The sequence below is a fragment of the Rhea pennata genome, chromosome 9 (genome assembly GCF_028389875.1).
Source record: "Rhea pennata isolate bPtePen1 chromosome 9, bPtePen1.pri, whole genome shotgun sequence".
Lineage (NCBI taxonomy): Eukaryota > Metazoa > Chordata > Aves > Rheiformes > Rheidae > Rhea > Rhea pennata.
Genome location: NC_084671.1, coordinates 26,976,523 through 26,996,830, shown reverse-complemented (window position 1 = coordinate 26,996,830; position 20,308 = coordinate 26,976,523). Strand labels below are relative to the sequence as shown.

General features: G+C 41.5%; 2 protein-coding genes across 3 annotated transcripts in view; one reads left to right on the top strand and one right to left on the bottom strand.

Annotated features, from left to right (window-relative positions):
- PPP2R3A (protein phosphatase 2 regulatory subunit B''alpha) overlaps window positions 1–4,982 on the top strand; it is a 62,886-nt gene extending 57,904 nt beyond the window's left edge. The window contains exon 15 of the mRNA XM_062583171.1: window positions 3,940–4,982. Coding sequence (XP_062439155.1) covers window positions 3,940–3,946 — 7 coding nt within the window. The 3' untranslated portion in view covers window positions 3,947–4,982. The remainder of the gene's footprint in view (window positions 1–3,939) is intronic.
- Window positions 925–19,511, bottom strand: MSL2 (MSL complex subunit 2). Of its 2 annotated transcripts, none has more exons than XM_062583173.1 (2): window positions 19,282–19,511; window positions 925–4,329 (listed from the first exon to the last, which is right to left on the bottom strand). In XM_062583173.1, exons 1-2 carry the CDS (start codon window positions 19,421–19,423, stop codon window positions 2,732–2,734), a joined length of 1,740 nt encoding a protein of 579 aa, XP_062439157.1. In that variant the 5' UTR covers window positions 19,424–19,511; the 3' UTR covers window positions 925–2,731. The 2 variants fall into 2 exon arrangements, with proteins under 2 accessions (XP_062439157.1, XP_062439158.1); XM_062583174.1 differs by having other exon boundaries at window positions 19,415–19,511.
- Window positions 19,512–20,308: the final 797 nt, after the last annotated feature.

The window sequence follows — 20,308 nt, the reverse complement described above, 5'->3', positions numbered from 1 at the left end:
GGGGGGAAAACCACCCAAACACATCCAAACAAAACAAACCCTAATTTAAACCATTACAAAATTAGTCATCTATGGACTAAGCAGTATTTAGACAATAAATGCAATATGTGCCACACTGATGCCCTTAGCAGTTGCAAAATAGAATTAGAAAAATAACATTTATTTATTAAGTCAAATTGAATTTTCATTTACATTTCAAGAACGTGGCAGCAAAAAAGGAAGCTTTTTTCCAAAAAAAAAAAAAAAAAAAAAAAAAAAAATCAAAATAAAACCCCCCTGAATTTACCATCTGCAAGTCTACATTAATCGTCAGGGCTCTCCTGTCAATAGTTCCAGAACACACTTTACCTAAATCGCCAACTTCTGGTACCATATTCAATGCAGCAGCAAGATGGTACAGACTCCAAGTACTCCTGCATTTACGGAGCAAAGGTACTACGTACAGAATTTAATAGAAATCTCAGTAAATGTGCCATCAACAATCTCAGCAAAACTGAAGGAGCTCTGCAGAAGTGTTTGGAAATGACCCATGCTGCCAAACCATTTTACTCCCCTAACACCAGGTTGAGGCCTGGCTACTTTTCTTACATGTAGTGGGCTAATAAACAGATTTACATTAGTAGGTCACGATCAAACCACCAAATCAGAAAATGGGAGGATCCTCTTGGGTCAACACAAAAATCACATACAAGTTTAACTAAATACGCTTTAATAGGACATCATTAAATCTCATGAGGGCTAAAAAACACAGATCTTAGGTACTTGGGTTGGCAAATAAAGACAAGAATACTAAAGAAGCATTTTCCACCATTTACTCATTATCAAAAATATTTTTCAACTCTTCTTGCAAAACAAAAACAAAAAAGTACAGACTGGACACAAACATCACATTTTTCTTCCTATGGCTTTAACCCCCCCACCCAACCCACCCCACAAAAAAGACGGGGGCAGAAACAAACCAAAACCAACAAAAAGATCTGACCACATTCACAGAAAATGACACCATGGTACACTACGAAACAAAAGGAGGTGTCATTTGTGTCCAAAGGTTTTTTGCTTATTTCTTAGGTGAGTAACCATCATTGTACATGCTTTGTGCCAAATCAAAATATATCTAACGCTAAAGTCGGAAAGTCTTGGAGGTTACGTTCAACGCACGAAAGGGAGGATGGAAGCAGTGAAACACCGTGAAAAATTCAAACACTATTTAACATGCTGTTGAACCAGGAACTGCCTTTTAAATCGGAAGGTAACGTTTTGTATTCTAGTCGGCCCACGTTTAATCTGTGCTGTATCAAAGAGGAGGAATTTTGGCTTTCACAAAGTAGTCCGACTTTGCTAGGATGACAACGAAGTCAAACAGCAAAACAAAATTCTTCTGCTCGGAGCCTTATGTAGGGATTAACCAGAAATAAACCATTTTTGCATAAAGCTCAATTCCTACACAGGCACTTTCATTTCTAACGCTTCTGCAGAGAAGCTCTCTCACAACTTGTGCCCTTCTGCCCAGGCTGAAAAGCATCTACCTTCTAAAACAACTTTCGGCACAGCACATTACAGAAAGATTAGCAGGCTTCTGGGTGGAGTGAATGATATAACCTATATTCTCCAACAAGCATCCAAAACATTTGACCTTAGTAGATGGCCATCAATTTTCTGAAAGATAAAACTTAAAAAATGCCTGTTAGCAGAGAAACACGCTCGTGGGGACAGGCCCCAGGTGTATTGCAGTACAAACTTAATAAAAGTGAAAAAGAAGGAAAAATCCAGTGGTGGCCATCGCCGTGGAAGCCTCTACGAATTGCAGGCGCTGATTAGCAGCACAGAACCAACCAACCAGCCAGCCCCAGAGTCTCCTCCGTAACTTGCAGAAAAGCTCTCTTCTCCAGGCACAAAGGCAGTAAAAAATCAGCAGGAACCGCCCCAAAAAGGGAGAGACGGGTGTTAACAACATTTGAGCCTTGTGTACAAGCAGTTTTTCCTCCCCCACCGAAACAGTCAGTAATACGGTGGCACCGAGAGCAAAACAGATCAGGAACGTGACCTGCACGGCTGTCAAAGCCCTACAAGCCGGTAACAGCCATGGCGTACTGACCGTCAGCAGTTTACCACTCGTATCTAGCTGACCAAATTTCCGGACCCTTGCCTGCAAACCGGGCTGCTTTTTGGGCTATTAGCTTTCTCAATATTTTACTGAAATTTTTAAACTGTTCAATAGAGTAGGTAACCAATTCCCACAACAAGATTTTCTACTGCTCTGACACTGCACTCCTCAGCTTAATGCTGTATTTTCTACAGGAATACTAGGTGATTTTCTAGCAACAGTGACTGTAACTAACTGATAATTATTTTTCTACATCTTAATCTAGAACAATTTAGATGGACTAGCTAGATATCACTTCTCTACTTTTAAGCAGAAGCTTTGACTGAGCACAAAGCATGAATGAGTACAATGAGGTTAATATATTCCTTGCCAAAGATCTTGTGATAAAATCATTTACATCAGCAATTGATCTCAAACTATGAGGTGCTGTAAGAACTAAAAACAGTTTTAGGGTAACTCCTCCATTATCTGCAACTATTTCCCAGACACTAATACACATAACATAGCAATGAAAAACACTTGATACAAGTGATCTAAATGCAGGAGCTCCAGCAAGTTAAACAGAACCATAGCTGCCTTAAAACTGTAGCAGTTCCCCTACTAATGGCAGGGAAAAGAAAGAAAGATTCAACAGTCATATCTCATGTCTATAGCTTCATCCAAACTTTTATCATCGTGTGTACTGGCAGCTAAAAACGTAGTTACTGGTGACCCTGTCACATTGATTACACTGGTGCTTGTGCTGGCATTGCGCACAGCAATGCTTGTCACATTAATGCCCAAAGTAAGCCTAGTCTGCTCCAAGGCCTTTTCTGGCACTGCAAACGCCTCCAGCTTCTTCTCCCCGTTAGCCATATATGAGTTTTGGCAGCCACGGCATATGCAGTCAAGGCAGGCTTTGCGGTTAGAATAGCAAGGGCAGCGTTGGCCACGGCATGTAAGAACACTTGGATTTTGGGTGGCACGACCACATTTACACCCCTTCTTTTCTTGTGGCTTTTTATACACAGTTTTTGTTGGGCTTCCTGGCATAACATTACTGCTAGGAACTTTCTCCTTTGCTTTGTCTTTTGTTTTCAGCACTCCTGGTTTGGCTTTTGGATGAGATTTCTTAGGGGCATGTTCTAAGTTCTTTTTCATGCTTTTGTTAGACAGGAGCACAGTTTTACTGATTTTGGGAGTAGTGCCTCCATTAGGTACAGTTGCAATAGGCTGCAAAGACATTTTATTTTCCTGCTTCACTGTTACAGGAGCTGATGCTCCCAGTGTTGGGCCACAGATGATGCTGGAAATGGGCAGAGGTTGAACCTTCTCGCTGTCGCTTTCTGATCGAGAACGCTTTCTGTTTAACTTAACTACCTTAGGTGTTGCCGCGGTACACGAGATCCCGTGAGGAGAAGCATCTGTGGACATGAAAATGTTATGGCTAAGAGGTGGGGGAGAAAGCTGCAGAAAAGGGCCATTAGTCATGTTTGTCTCCAAGCTGGGCTGCAAATTAGAACCACAGACTTCAGTATTTGAAACTGTTTCTAAGCTCCGCAGAACCTCCTCAACACTAAGGAGGAGCGATCCACCTGGCTTTATATCTTCACTGAAACTGCAGATGTCAATGCCTGTCGTACACAAGTCACTGGTAGAAACTGTATCACACACAGGCTGCAGACTGCTAGAGATGTCTTCAGTTTTTATATACTCTCCAGTACTACATACGTCAATTGTATTTGTATGTTCAGGAGAAGGAATATTCACTCCAAGTTTATCTACTGAAAGCCCATTACAATTGGGCAACCCGTTGATAACAGAACTTCTTATATCAATATTGTGTGTGCTTTCAGGTACTGATGAAAAACTCGCTGGAGGATCGTTTGTGAGTTCTGAGGTGGAAGGTACTGGGGAATGTGTCAAACACAAAGCCAAGGCTGTATCGGAAGATTTTTCCGTCTCTTCATGGAGTGGTGATCCATCTTTGAGCAAAGCCAAAAGATCTGCAGAACAATCAACTGCTTGGATAATATCTCGTGCCAGTGGAGTTTGTGTTATGTATTCGCAGAGTTTCTTATAGCAGTTCACTAGAATGCTTAGCTGCTTATTCTCCTCAAATTGTTCGTAGTCTTTGCACCAGCTACATGATGGTTTCATCATCATCTTCTTGCCTTTACAAGTTTTGCAGACATAATGCTGACATGTGGAGTTGGTAGGAGCAATAGGGTCTTGTAGCAAATTTCCTAAGGGGGGGGGGAGAGAAAAAAAAAAAGAAAAAAATTACAATGGACTCAAGCCAAGTTTCCAGGATAACACATGATGAATTTCTTATAATATGCATCATAAAAATTGCCTGAAAAAGTTCAATAATTAAGCCAAAGAACCACCAAACAAACCATCCAAATAATAGTGTAGGAACTTCTTACAGCTTCCACAACTGGTTTTATAATAAGATTGAATAAAAAAAAAAAAGTATCAAAGAAAAAACATCACGCCAAAATTTGATGGCCTGCTGTAGCCTTTAGAAACACTTTTAGCTAAAATACTGACTCACTCCAGTTACTTCAATTGAGAGTGACAAAACACAGGAGTTTTCTATGAATTTACTAAAAGCACAACAACAACAACAAAAACTCATAAAGGGCTACTGCAAGAATTCTAATGAAACTTGGGAAACAAATGGAAACAGAATAGAGGGAATCCCTAAAAGGAATGAAAAAAAAAGATGAAATATCAAGCTGAAAAGGGAAGAACACACAGTTGAGACTTTGTTTTACACTTCATTCAGCTGGAACTAAAAATAGTGCATAGCTTTGTGACAGTCAATGCTATGAAAAAAGCACAAAGTTTTTAACTCTGAGAGCAACCTAAACAGTTAAATGAGAATAAACACTTATAAACATGAATAAAATACATAATAAAAATAAATGTAAATAAAAATGGGGAAAACAGTATTATTTGCTAATAGCTTACTGTTGTGCCAAAACAGAACATGTAACAGGGACACTATAGCATGTCTTGAGGAGTGGCAGCTCCCTGTTTTCCAACTCATAGACATGTATCAGTGAAATAATACTTAAAACAGTAGCACTGCTCTAGCTGTGGACCTTAAATATTTTCAAGGTGTCAACAACAATTCACATGTCATGGGTAGGAAATTAGAAGAAAGAATTTTCTCTAAAATCCTACTAAAGAAAAAAAGCTCATAAAAAGCAGCTGCTAATGGAATCAACACAGCTGACAGTACAGGAGGTTTTAGCTTCATGGCACTAGGAATTTAACTTTTCTTCGCGTAATATAATGAGAAAAAGAACCGACCGCAGCCTCTAAAATCCCTACCAAGAAACACCAATAGTAAAATGCTCTTCCATTTATGCAGTGAAGACTTCAAGTCAATAGATGGGACCTGAACTCAACCTGCAATAGAAATATATATTTTTTAAGTTAAGTTCCTTTTTGAATGACACCACTTAAACAGCAACGCAGGCAGAGATGTCTCTCAGGATTCCAAGGCAGCATTTGAGTTTGTGAGAGGAGTCCCTAACTCCCATGGGGAGAAACAAAAGAGAGCCTGAAACATGTCTCAAAAGCCGGATCCTTAAGTGAACACGTCTAATACCACTTGTTTGTTTAACGCTCTGAGGCTTCAGAAGTCATTAGGCCGCCCTAAACCACACAGGCACAGCACTTCCAGGAACGAAGGCCCTCCAGGATTTACACCCAGCGAAACAAAACACTTTGGATGCAAGGCTCAGTCACGTGCCTACACATCAAACGTGTCCACGAGGCCCAAAACAGCCAGGCATAGAAATTACAAAAGTGTCTGTCCTTCAGGAATGGGCAATCTACACTGACTTCAGCTTTGCTAAAAAACAGTAAGACAGCCTCTCCCTGTGGTCTGCTACTCCAGGTATTAGAAGAAGACAGTAAGTAAGCCAGTCTCCTAGGAAACCCTCAGGTTTTGCTTCCCACTTTTAACTGTTTATAGCCTAACCCCAGAACTGAGTATTTGCCAGCCAGGTCTCCTGCAAATCCAGCATCAGCTGCAAACAAAAAATACGACTTAATAAAGTACACTTTTAGAGCTCAGAAAGCACAAAGTCAACCTAAGGTGAAGTCTTTCAGAAGTTTTGTTGTTCAGACAGGCCTAAGAAGGAAAATACACACAGAGAATGCTTCTTTTAGTGAGGCAAGTCTCCAGCCCAGAATCGAGGCAAACTGTAATGGCAATATCCAGGTTTTATATAAAACATTTATTTTTTTTCCAGTATCCTCATTGTAAGAAATTCCTATACTTAAGATTCTTGAAAAAGTCAAGAGAAATGCAATGCCCCTCTCTCAGGAAGCAGGAGGTTGCTACTTTCCTAATGTTATTCCCCTTAGGAAGAACTGAACGCTACAGAACAACGTTTCTGCTCTTTCTAAATCCACGGGAGGAAGGAGAAACGAGGATTGCCCTATTCTTCTATTATACCCACCTTGATTCATCCCACAGCTACACAGTCACCAGAGAGAACACAAGAAAAGCAGCAAGGAAAGCAAAAAGGAAATGTAAGCCTGAGAATGCATGGGACAACATAAACCGATGATGAAACCACACTTTGACAAAACTGAATTCGTTGTAGTGCCATTAAGGCACGACAGAGGTTGAAGATAATTCTCACAGAGACAGTCCAAGACATAATTAACGGTCTGCTGGGAAGAATACTAACTCAGTGTATAACAAACGTGAATTAAATTTCTTGGAAGACTCTTCTACCAATTAAGTTGTTCCCTGTCTGCATCTACACTGCGGAGCAGCTGAGCTGCAAAACATGCCCATGAATTGTCCAAAATCAAGTTACCGATCAGAGTACGCTAGCTCCTTCCTTGCCCAAAGGCCATCGGAAACTGGTGCCACCCAGGTCTCATTCTAAAACGCAGTCAATAAGCCACAATGTGCTCCTTGGTCCATTCACTATATCTTAAGCCTCTCTCTGTTAAATAAAGATTATACTATTTTGCCACTTAACAGTTACGGCGATCAATGCTTTACAGATTCTGATGCACTAAGATACTTCCACAATGGGATCAAACAGGCAAAATTGCAATTGAACTTTTAACCAGTTAAACGAGACTCATTGCTGACTGCGTGTTCCTCCCAAGATACGCTTTGTTGAAAGCGCTGAACAAAATTATGGTACTAAACGTAGCAGAGGATAAAAAATCTGGGAAAAAAATCCAAAAGTTTTGTGGGGAAAGATATATGAATAGACCAATCAAAACACTTTACATGCTCTCACTGCAGGAAAGATCACAGTGAGTTCTACCCTCAGTAAATGCCAGGCAACCTACAGGGGAGAGAGACTGCAAATGCCTTAGCTGGGGGAATATTTTCAGCTTGAGCTCACATCTCATTGAATATTCGTTCTTCGGTCAAAGCTTCTTTCTTGTGGAGATTCTGTGGTGCCTATTACTTTCTTCAACTTTAGTATCATTAAGTTAAAAAAAAAAGTCAATCATGATAAAGAAATCCACTGAAAAATAGGTTTAATTAATTTTAACACTCGGAGAATAATGTTAGTCAGAAATACCATCCCAGGAAGATGACACCTAAGGTACCACCAGGCTCTGGAGGTACTAATGGTACTAACAGTGGTACTTTGGGATGTTCCAAGCTGTTGGACTGCGCAGGCTCCCCAAGGCACAACGTTTCGTTGATGGTGTAAGTCACCAAATCTACCTAGATGAAGATTATAAACCCTACCAAGATGACAAAGCTGGGAAGGAGTCAGAGATGTTACCCAGCCAATCCTCAGACCTGTAAGAATGGCCATACTGAGTCAGAGCAAAGATCCACTTAGCCCAGTAGCCCATCTCACGTGGTAGCCAAAAGCAGATGCCTAGGGCACAGAATAAGAACAAGGCAAGCAAATATGACACTTCCCCTTAATATTCGCCCAACCTTTAACCATTATTAGCTGAGATACTTCTCCAGGTAGATGTGGTTTCCAAGTACTTTGCAATCCTCAACAGACTTTTCTCCATACACTTGCCTAACCTCTTGAACTATTTAAAATTTAATCAGTCGCAGCCTTTGACAGGAAGTTCCCTGGTCAGCGATCCACTGCATTGAAAATGCAACTTATTGCTTGCTTTGAACATTGTTGAACAGCTCTGCTATAATCTTTTTTGAGGATCACAACTCCAACAGCATCTAATATAAGGGTAGACCATGGCTTTTTGCTTTTTTTGGACTGATACTCAGCACTGAGATGAGGTTTTCACAGAGTTTTCTATTACAAGGCCAAGATCTCACTTTTGGGTGAGTGTTATCAGTGTAGATAAAAATGATGGGCTTTCAGAAGTTAAATATATTTTTCTCCATGTGTATCACTTAATATTTATCTAAACTGAATTTAATTAGCCATTTTATAGCCATATTATCTTTATCATATGATCCTGCTACAATTGGTTGATGTAGCCCTTCATTTTTACTTCCCTAAGTAGCTTGGTATTACTAAACTTTGCCTCATCTTTGCTCACCCTCTTTCACAAGGTGTACATTACTATGCCAAAAGCAAAATCATGTTTTAGTAAGAGGCTCCAAATTTTCCATAACAATATCAGCTCTTAACTCTCTTTCAAAAAAGTTTTCCAAATATCTACTTTAATATGAGCACTTACTTTACTAAGATGCATGTACAGAAAAAAAATACATTCAATATTTAATTTACAAGACATCATGGCTGTCCTGGAAATGTTGCTGCTGGGGGAAAGGTCATTTAAACCAGGAGGAATATTTCCTATTGTGTTCCTTAATGAGCATTACTTCACAGCTGCAGGAAGAAGGGAAGCATCTGCAAATTGTATCTCACAGGCCAAAGGAAGAGAAGAACTGGGAATCAAAACAATATTAGGTTTATATCCAGAAAACACGCTCTGAATTTATGAGGTTTAAGAAGAAAGCCTTGAATCAAAACAGGTCATCTCCTTTCATCCTCATCTATCTTGAGCAAGGGCGGAAAGATAATGCCCTGAAAAGGGGAGAATGAGGGGGAAGATTAAGTCCTCAGTGCATGACTACTTTAAACTCCCTGGAAAAGCCTATTGAAACATTATTTATTGCTGTTTTTAACAGCTCAAAGTTTTAAGAATGATGTAACTATTGAAAGAAATCCTAATTTGGTGAAGAAAACTAGAAAAAATTATGAAGTCAAAATTGGTTACAAATAAACAATAAATAAATGCTTCACTGGGGTTAATCTCAAATCTTTGTCTGCCAAAGCAAAATCTTTACTCAATTGCATTGACATCACTAGAAATAACTCTCATTTTATAGTGAGCAGCAAACAAATGGGAAGCTCATAGACTCCTACTGCTTTCACTGGTGCTCCACCTGATTGAAGCAGCATATCTGCTCCTCAATGAGAAGTGGGATTAACATCCATGAATGTTAAAAAGAAAGTGTGCCCACACTAGTAAGGCTGGAAATACTGAACATTACAATGACCATGATGGCATTTTTAAACCAAATGTTACAAAAAGCCTCTGTGAACTATGGATGAACTGGATAGAAATTCTGCAACTCAGAGCATCTACCAAGATTAAAAAAAAAAGGGGGGGGTAAACCCACATATAAGCAATTTGATGGGCCACACATTTAATTTAATGTTGTACTTAAAATCAATACATGGCAAGTGCCTCAAAGTAATAACCAGAAGCTGGAGATTTAGAAGCTGGACTGCTACACTTTCAACACTTTTACTTCTCGGTTAAACATGATTTGGTTGGTTCTATTAAAATAACCAGAAACAGGCAGTTAATGCTAACAAATTGCTACATTCAAGTTTCAGAGTTAACAAGCTACTAAAGTAGAGAAGCCAATTCTTGCTGATTTGTTTTCCCAAGGTTAGCAAGTTCAGGCAGATCACAGAGGGATCTGACATGTGCCAGGACCAGCACAAGAGAAGTACAATCATGCAGATAGGGAAGAAGAAGCAGGAATTCCTCCTTTTAGAGGCAATAGGCTGTTCAGTGGATTCATCACACCTCACGGACAGGTACCCTTAGGCTTTCGTTTCCCAGCTGGCAGCAGTACTGCTAGAGCAGCCTCCTGTCCAGCTCCTCTCTGGCTCCGTTCTTTTTCCTTCCCATTGCCCTCCACTGCCCTGGAACAGCTGGACGCAGCCCTAATGTTCAAATGTCAGTGGAAAAAATATACAGGACACATTCCACTTACATTAACTATTAAAAACAAATACTAGCATTTTAGCCAAATTCTAGAAAGTTGAACAAAATTAGAGAAGTTGAAATATCTCCTTACATTTAAAGGAGAATATTATGGAGCTCCTCAAATAAGAACATGACCTGTGCAAAAGACAACAGTCAAGAACTTTGAATAAAGCTATATAGATGGTTTTATAGGCACACAGATGGTCCAAGTAGCTGTGCACTATTTCATTTATAAGAATAATGATCAATTATTTTTATTGTTTTCTAAAACAAAAAGACAATGCTTTGTTTTTTTTCTGCAATCTGAACAAGGAATAGAAGCAAAACCTGGCACCAATTCAGAAACGCTCTTTCCCATGCTAAGTATAAAGGAACCAATCACCAATATTTTCATCTATGAAATTATGATCTAGATCAGCCTGAAGAACGGGTAGCTCAACAATGCTGCAAAATAAAACATGCAAACAAAAAATACGATACTAAAAGCAGTACCCAACAAACTGTTTTGGGGAATGAGGCTCCTTCTATTCCAAGTTTCCACCACAGAATTTAAGCGCTTTAGCTAAACAGGTCTACTACCAAACTTACAAATAGACACAGAGCATTAGACTTCATGAAAACACAGAAAGCACCTCTTCCCACAAAGACATTTTCTGAGTTTTTCTTCAGACTAAGTATTTAAGAGCACTCTTCGCAAAAATTGGTGATAAATGGACAGGCACACCTAGAGTAGTGAAAATGTTAACCCTTTGCAGAGAGAAAAAACAAGTTTGTAAGACCTACTAAAGGGTACAAGAGCTGGACAGTTACTAAGAGATAATTAAATACATTCAAAACAGAGAAATATCAAGAAAGAGATGAGCGCAAGGACCAACTCCCAAAGACACAGCAACAGCAAAGGACTCCTTCCACTAATCTCAAGCCCTAACATAAAACCTGCTGAAACTGTAGACTCCAGATGGTGAACGTGAACCACAGCTTAGCTAGTCCAGTTCATAAACACAGCACTAAAGTCGAGAGGCAGATTCACCAGATGGAGCTTCATCCTGCCACTGCCCTGACAAGCTGTCTCAGTCAGAAAAATGTTCGGTAACTTCTCTTCTCAGACAGAATCCTACTGGAGCGCCTGGCAGAGACTTGGGAGATCGCTCAGAGATCCAATACAGCCTTGCCAGAGATTAGAAAACACACTGCATTTGTAGCTGCCACGCTTGTGGTTGGGGGCATGAAGATGCAAGGCATGTGCGCAATACTGCCAGCACAAAGCTTTGAAAGCTTTGTGTCCACAAAACACAGACTGTGAACAAGAAGATTCACAATGACAATGCTAGAAGAAAACCCACTCTTATTCAGCCAAGCAGCAGAATAGAGAAAGTAGCCCAAGATTTGGGGCGTACAACCCTCTTCCAGGTCTGAAACAGTAACTAAGAGTGAATCTGTGAACTAAGAGATAGTATTTCATCCTCTGAAACACCATCTAGCACTTAGAGTGTCATAACTGCAGTAATATTGCTATCGGAATTTTTCAAAAGATGTTCAAAGGCACAGGTAGATCCCCAGCCAGGTGAACTGGAAACATGGGACATACGAAGACCAAAAAAAACCACCCCATAAAAACTCCATATAAAAACTTATTTCAGAATTTTGTCAGAGAAAAAATTTTGCTGGCTACTATATACTTCAGAGCATCTTCTGTCAATAGACCATGAAAAGTTAACTACAGAATTTATTATCCTCATATAAGGACATTCCTGAGTAAAGAACCAATGATTATGTAACTTTTTGGAAAAATAGAGATTGCGCTATAACACCATGGGAACTCAAATCAACTACAATAAGAATACAATTAAACTATTTTTCTCCATATTTAGAGAAATATAGTAAATGTCTACAGCTAACGTTAAAAAAGGCAACAAATTACATTTTAAATGCCAAAAGGATTGCTTTGTTCTCTGATTCGACCTCTTGCACAATAAACAGAACTTAATTTATTGAGTCCTGCAAAGTTAAGATTTCTGTTTGAAAGTCTTCCTGTTTACAAAATTATGGACTAGATAACTTCTAAACACGCTCCTAGCAAGCAAGGTGGCAATGCTCAAAATTTTTAATGAGCAAGGCTTAAAAATTTTTTGATAAATTCATCTTTTTCACCATCTAGTACAAAATTTTTGTGTAATTATGTCTTCCAATAATCCAGGTTGCAATATTTTAAGAGGCTTTAAGTACTAAAGTTAACATTTCTACTACTGCTGCACAGATGAATTTAACATGTTGCTATATAATATAAAGACTCTGAAGAATTAAAACCTGCTTTGAAGCTTTAGATCAAGTTAATTACATTAATCATGTTCTCAGAGCAAACAAGAAGTAATGAAAACTTATTTCCACACACACATTCTCAGGCCATCAAAATTAACCACACAATCTTCTTAGAGTGCACTCTGCTTCTCGAGCCCCCTGGAGAAGAAGCAAGCACTGTGCTGTGAGCACACGGCTCAGGAGACAGCGAATGATGAATTACAGCACTGAAAGGCTTCAAAGTGAATTCCTTCCTAAGGGCAGGAAAATCTATGCTCTCTAAGAAGAACAGCACTCAAGAAAAGTTGTGTGGGGCATTATTTCTCAAGTTATCTGAGAGAGGCAAAGGATCTTTTTTGGCCTCACACAGAATTCCACCATAGTATTAAACAACTGCTTATTCCACATTTAGTCAAACGTATCTGTAAGCCATAACACAGTAAGAAAACAAAGCCGAAGAAGGCTGTGTTTGGAGTCTCCACGTCCATAGACATGGGCAATTAAGTTGTCCCAATAAAGATGCCTGATGCCTGTTGGCAACATATTAGCTTTTCTTTAAACACAGAAACGTAATCAGTTTAATCAACATCCTCAAGCAACCATCAAAACCAGTCCATCATCTCCCATTGCCTCAGTAAGAAAGACACATGCTCATCTCAAATCAGAGAGGACTGTAGAGTAATCTTCACTTTGCAACCTGCTTTTCAATTCCAACCACCAACCCGCTCTTAAGATGGAAGCCACAGTTACGTCTCCTCCTGTCCTTCTTTACAATTTTGTTCTAAGCCAGAGGAAATTTACAGTTTAAAAACCAATTTAAATTCAATCAGTACAACTTCATGTAGTCAGAACTTACACAACACAACGTAGACAACCTCGGGAAATGCAGCTTTCCCCAGAATCACACAAAAGATTTAAAGCAGGAAAGGGAAACAATGAAATTACATAAGGAGATTTTAAGAGGAACAGAAACCAACCAACACATTTTTGGCTAAAAACTGGGGTTTTCAAAGATGCGTGAGTGGAAATTTTACAGACAACTACCCATTTTGGCTGTCGCCAAAAGAAGAAGAAGAAAATGAATGCTTGCAACAGAAAATATTGATATTTTATAGGTACTTAGTCCCATATTCCACATCCCAGAGTAGTTGTTTCACAGATTCTGGTCATTTTGCACATTCTTCCAAAACTCAGAAGTAGTTTGGCAGCCATTCATATGGTTTTTTTTTATGAGGAGAACAACACATTTTAAAAAACTAACCACATTTAATAGCTGGAGAGTACTTTTCATCAGTGAAAATGAAGGGGGGAAAAAAGTCAGTGAAAATAACTGTTGAAAAAATGCACTAGTCCAGGTATTCTTTTCAAACACAAGAGGCAACTCTGATCTGGCAGCACAGATCATGAATAAGCCTTCCACCAAACAGCTTAAATACATTTTTTCCACTTTAAAACTCCAGTATCCAGCATTAACTCAGTAACAGTTCACCTCGCAAGCAGAAAGTCAAGTAGCATGCAAATAATCAAGTTTTACCAGCAGTGGGAGTTTGTTTCCCCCTTCTTCTGTAGGTCTAGAAATGGAACTTTCCAGAAAGCTGACTTCTGTAACACCACTATCTGCTCATCTCTGAAGGACATCATGCAACGGCTAAGTGTCTCAGGTTGCCATCAGTGAAAGAAGAGTTTGGTTACTCTAGAACCCTACTACACTCACATTCCACTTGCGTTTGGTACTTTTTCCCTTAGATATTTGCATAATTGTTCATTAATGAAAATTTAATCAAGCTGTATTGGTTTAAAAAAGTTCAATTCGCATTTTCCTAACGGCAAAGCATTAGGCTAAAGTAATAAGCTCTGCCTGTGATCGACATCAGTGCTACTAAGACCCTCAGGCAAACGGTCTAGAGGAGATCACACCTCCTGAATGTATGAACGAATTCCCTAAAATTCAACTTCTACCTACAGGACAACAATTTCTAAAAACAAACGAATACATTTACCCAAGAGCAAGACAGAAATAACATCTCTATACTGATGCTCAAAGATTACTTTTTAATTACTTTTTTTTTCCCAATCCATGCTATTCCTCATGCTTCGGAGTTGCTTCCACAATCTCACTGTTCATTCTTCAAACCTCCAGCTGAAATTCTCCACTGCTACCTCAAACCACCTGACAGCAGCTGGGTAATACACAGGTCGGGACCGTCACATTGTTTCTTTGTCCCTTCCCACCTCCTTAATCTGTCTGAAGCCACATGCTGTCTCACATCCCATTACTTAGATTACAGGATGTTTGAGCAAGAACTGTGTTCTCACCCTGCATTTCCATAGTGCAGGCTCCAGCTGGGTTCTGGGCCAAATGTGAAGTGTTACTCAAAAGTCATGCAACCTTTCAAGCACTTTCACATTCCAAAACAGTCTTTCTTTCAATCACCGTTAGCATTTTCTAAAACACCTTTCACAGGTTTCAGGATAAAATTTTCCCATGGATAAAAACTAAGTTGATCTGAGTAGCAGTTTGTCTCTCACAAGCATTTTAACTTAATTTTTGTAAAAATTTTAAATGATACATCAGCATCATTTTTTTAAAAAAGAAAAACTATCAAAGATGACTGCTCATTCTGAAAAGTGAAATGAACTTTTGAATGACTCCGTGCAGTAACCTACACTGCATTCAAAACAGAAAACATCATATTTGAAAAGACTGTTTATACCAACAGAGAGCACTTCTGTAACAAGGTTTGTTGTATAAATCCCGATGAAGCTATTTTAAAACAAAATGTAATATTCCTATGTAATATGAATTTATTTCATATTCATAATATGAAATATTTCATATTTATTTAATAATAATCACTCTAGGCTAGAGACTAAAACTCAGCTCTCGTACCCTCAAAAAAAATAAGCTACACACCTACTGTCAAAAATAACCACTCCAAAGTTGCAGCACAGTTTTAAAATCTCTAGGAAGCATTTTCTTACACATGCCTGTAAAAGGCCTATGCATTGCCTACAACACCATCCAGGACACTAGCACACGATCACACCTAAGTCCTAGAAATGTACACTGCTGTATTATCAATGCAATTTAACCTTTATAACCCATTAGGTAAGAGGAGACCTTAAATTCACCTAGAACAGATTCAGTTGACTAATTTACAGTGGCATGCTGTGGCTTTTCTACTGATGTAATTTCATGTATGCCAATTCGTATCTAAAACCAGAGCTTTAATTAGAATTTCACAATTATGTACAGCCAAAAACTTCTGCCACCCCTACTATGTAAGCAGGCTTAAAAACTGTTAGATCAGAAGAGTTGGCTTATTTCTAGTGCACCGAAAAGCAGTCAAAGCACAATAACATTACCTGACTTACACAGCTGCCATTAATTTCTTCTAAAAACAACTCTGTAAAATTAAATGGAAAATCTCAACTGCAGAATTAATACCTACAGAATAACAAAGCATAACAGAATGCATTCAGAGAGATTAAATACTGAGAAAAAGCAGATGATATGAGGAGTACTAATTTGGGGAATAATTTCCCAGGGGAAGTGCTGGAAGTCCAACACTTAAGGCTTAAAAAAAAAATAACTCTACAAAGGGCAGGTTTTATGCATTACTGAAAATTATGCAGCAGTTCTCCAACAAAGCCTGATTTTCAGAAGTTTACAGTCAAGACCTCATTCCACCACGATCTGTACAAGGAAAGTACCAGGCACTCAAACTTCCATATGTATGAACTTGAACCTAGTTATTTGGATCTCATGCCCTAAATGCTCTACAAACAGATGGAAGAATAGGATAGAAAGAAGCAAACATGTAAAAAGCTTTTAAAGATTTTTTTTTTTAAATGGACTGTGAGGCTCTGAGTGGTCATGACAACAACTCTTGTGATTGTGACATCTCATGAGTAATCTTTAATTTGGTACTTAAACTTTACATTTTAAAATACTGTCGAAAGGTAAGAAGTTTTGGAAAGTTGAATGAAGGAATGCAGAAGTTAGGCTTTTAATGTTCTTCAATATGCTGAAGGTGCTTTTAGCACCAGCTTGCACAAGAGAAAAAGTATTTTAAAAGAACAAGCAAGGTCAGAGAGCAAGAGAGAGGCACAAATACTCACCCATGGCAAAGGAGAGAGAAAAGGAATACAGAGAGCAAAGAAGGAAAAGAACGTTGATTTGCCTTTGTCAGTCTGAGCTGAAGATTTATAACTGCTGGTTGATGCCAGAACAAACAGTTTTGCATTGGTCAGGACCACTGTCCCACACCTAACTCTTCGCAGGTTCAAAGAAGACACCTGACTAACTCTACACAACAAAAATGTTATTTTACTATATGGGCACATAGCACCTAGCACCACAGAGAACCTGGTATTTACTGAGGCCTCTCTATGCTACTGTACCACAAGCAAAAGCCCAGACAGTGAAAGATAACACCGGGGCATCACCAGTAGACAAAATATTTGAATCAGTGACTACGGTTATCTCAAAAATAGCTGTGGTAGAAAGAAGAAAGCCAAGGCAATAACCTTAAAATTCCAAGAAAATAAAGGATGAAGAGAGAAAGTGCAACCATCACGAAGCAGATTTTAAGTCAGTGAGAAAATTCAGGAAGGCACAAGTCAATGGAAGAAAACAAACTGGACCACCTAGACTGCTTTACCGAACTGTAAGAGACAGAAAAGGCAAGCAGGAAAAAGCTGGAGAAGAAGGGAAAAACAGCTCAGGAATTTGGGCAAGGACAAATTAAAGAAAAATGATTTCAATAGCAGAAAGCACAAAAATAAGATTGCAAAAGGCCAAGAAGGGAAGAAGTCAAGGCAAGGAGAATGAAGAACACATTTCAGAAGACTAGTCTTAAAGTGGAGAAGTCAGCACAAACTGGAAACACACAGTCCTTAAGGTAGTATCTAAAAAAAAAAAAAAAAAAAAAAAAATAAAAGTAAAAACCAGAAAAATATTGGTATGTTTTTAGGCAAAAGTAGCTTGATGATTGAGCAAAAAAAAGATTCATGAGAAATAAATGAAGTCAGGGAATAGAGGTAGCAGGGCCTAAAGTAGTAAGCAAGAGTAGAATTGCATTAATATTGACATCAGGGTTGAGAGAGGAAAAAAAGAAGTAGATAAATTATTTCAGGAAATGATGATACAGTGATCCTGGGAACAGGCTCCCTCTTTTCCCACTATGACCTGATCTCTATTTTCTAGGACTTTAAATGGGAGGAGCCAACAGCTACAGGATAGGAAGCATCCATGCCTAGCTTAGCAGCTTCAACAGTTGAAGTCCTGATCCTGTTAAATAAATTATTTATTTAACTTTATAAAGCTAGTAATTCAATCAAATTTTAATGAGACCACACACATCACTAAGGATCAGCATGTGAAATCATAATGGACATATGCCTACTATGTCAAGAAAAGTCAAACACGTGCAGGGCAAGGACTTAATTTATCAAAATGAAAGAGAACTAACAAAATGAATCAGCTGAGAGGTCTAACAGTTTAGATTCCCTCTCCCAACAGTAATCCACAGTGCTTCAAAGGAAAGTTCAAGAAAGGCTGACAGCCTATTGCAGAGAGCTTCCTGCCAGAAAAAAAGGCATGTGTCTACAGTTCACAAACATAGCAGAAAGCAATCCCTTCCCAAATATTCTCTAAAATGTAGTATTAAAATTCTAGGTATCTGTCTTTTCCAACAAAACGCAGAATTCTCTTTTGGGAGGAGGAGGTAAGGATGGGTAAATCCCCATAGATTTTCACCTGTGTGCTTTAATGGTAATTATTGTCACAGGACATTTATCTGCTACATACACGCACACACACACACACGCACACAAAAACCCCACAAATGTTTCTGTGTGCTTAATGTTCTTGGATTTCAATTTGAATGTTTTTGGTTCTTACATTCATGAGAAAAAAAAGTAAAAAGTTATTTGCCCCCTCCCCTACAGTCTACATATTGTTTTATTGTATTTGCTCTTAGTCACCTTTTCTTTAAAGCAAGGAACTCCGCTACTACCAAGCTTTTCCAATCACCGCTAATAACTACTGTCCCCTTTACGAAATAAAGCGGCCACAACGAAGCGCTCTGTTTGGGGCAGCGCATACTCTCTCAACAGAAACAACGCGGATTTTGTTTGTAATTCGCCAGGCTGTTGAGCACGCAGACCCAAACGCCCATTTGTCTTTTTGACAACTATTACAGGCGGGGTGATGGGGGGGGAGAAGGGAGAGGGTCTCCTCTCTCCCCCCCCCCTTTTTTTTTTCTTCCCTCTCTCCTCCTCGGCAGGGGGAGGTTTTTCAGCCCAAGAATATTTTCCCACATCCCTTCCCAACTTGGGCCCCCCCCCCGCCACCCCCTCCCCCCCGCGGGAGAAGCGCGCCCGCCCACGTGGGCGCCGCTCCGCCCGTACGCTATTTCCAACCGGGGGGTGCACAATGCTACGCATTATTATTATTGTTATTATTAAAGGCAGCCGGGAAACTTTCCCGCGAAGCCTCTGAGCCCGGGGGGGAGGGGGGGGGAGAGAAGGGGATTTGCCCCGGGTGGGCGGCGAGGCGAGGCGAGCCCAGCCCGCGGCGGCCGCGCCGAGGCGGCTCCGCGGCGGCCGCCCGGGCTACGGGCCGCGCAGCGAGCCCGCGGGGCCCCGTCGTGCAGAGGGAACAAAAGAAAGATCCTCACCGCACACACAGCAGGAGAGGGACTGCCTGAAGTAGGGCAGGAGCTTGTTAATCTCGGTAAAGGACTGGGGGTCCCCCGGGTCGTAGTTGAGCACCAGGCGGCTCGCGGAAACGTAGAGAGCAGTGGCATTCACCGGGTTCATCGCAGCCGCTCGCACGCCGCCGGCTCCGCGGTGAGAAGAAAGCGCGGCGCCGAGTCCGTGCCGGCCGAGGGGGCAGGTGGCCCCGGGGCGGGGGCACGCCGGGCGGCACCTTGGTCCGGGGCCACCTGGAGCCGCGCGGCGGCGGCAGCGCGGAGGCCGCGGCGGCCCTGTCACAGGGGCCGCGCTGGCTCCTCCTCCGCCTCCAGCGGGGCCTCGCTCCCGAGCCGCGGCCTCGGCCCGCCCGCAGCCACACAGCGCAGGGAGGCGGCGGCGCTACTCCAGGCTGCGGGCCATGCCGGGCCGCCCTCCCCCGGGCCCTGCTCCTCGCCGAGCGGACGCTTCCTCGGCCGCTGCGGGCCGCGCCTCAGCGGCGGCCCGGCATGGCGGCGGCCGCAGGGAGGAACCGCGAAGCCAGCGCAGGGCGGCGGCGGACCGGGCCGCGCTGCCCGATCCGGCAGCGGGGGAGGAGGGAGGCGGATGCACCTGGGCCTCAGCGCGGCCGCATCACCGCGGCGCCGCCGCCGCCTCCTCCGCGGGGCCGCTGGCTCCTGCCGGCGCGGCCGCTGGGCCGGCGCCGCTCGCGGGGCAGGGTCCGCCGCCCGATCCGCGCCGCAATGTCAATAGCAACCGTTAGATCCAACCGTCACTGCGGAGCCATCGCCGCTGCCGTCTAGCGCCCGGCACTGCGCATGCGCGCCCAGGCCGCTTCCCTCCCCGCAGCGGGGGCCCGTCCCGCGGGGGGTGGGGGGGAGGAAGGCGGGGGAGCCCAGCGCCCTCTAGCGGCGCCCGGCCGCGCCGTGCCGTGCCGCGGGGACCCGGGGCCGCCCTGACGCCCTCGCCCGGGCCGCCGCGCGCGCCCTGTAACGGCCGATGCCGCCGCGCGCG

Bases quoted from the DNA above. Each gene is read 5' to 3' on its own strand.
- MSL2 (XM_062583173.1), bottom strand. From the start codon at position 19,423: ATGAACCCGGTGAATGCCACTGCTCTCTACGTTTCCGCGAGCCGCCTG. The intron at 4,330-19,281 runs GTGAGGATCTTT...CCCCCCCCTTAG, and splicing joins CCTCTCCTGCTGTGTGTGCG to GAAATTTGCTACAAGACCCT.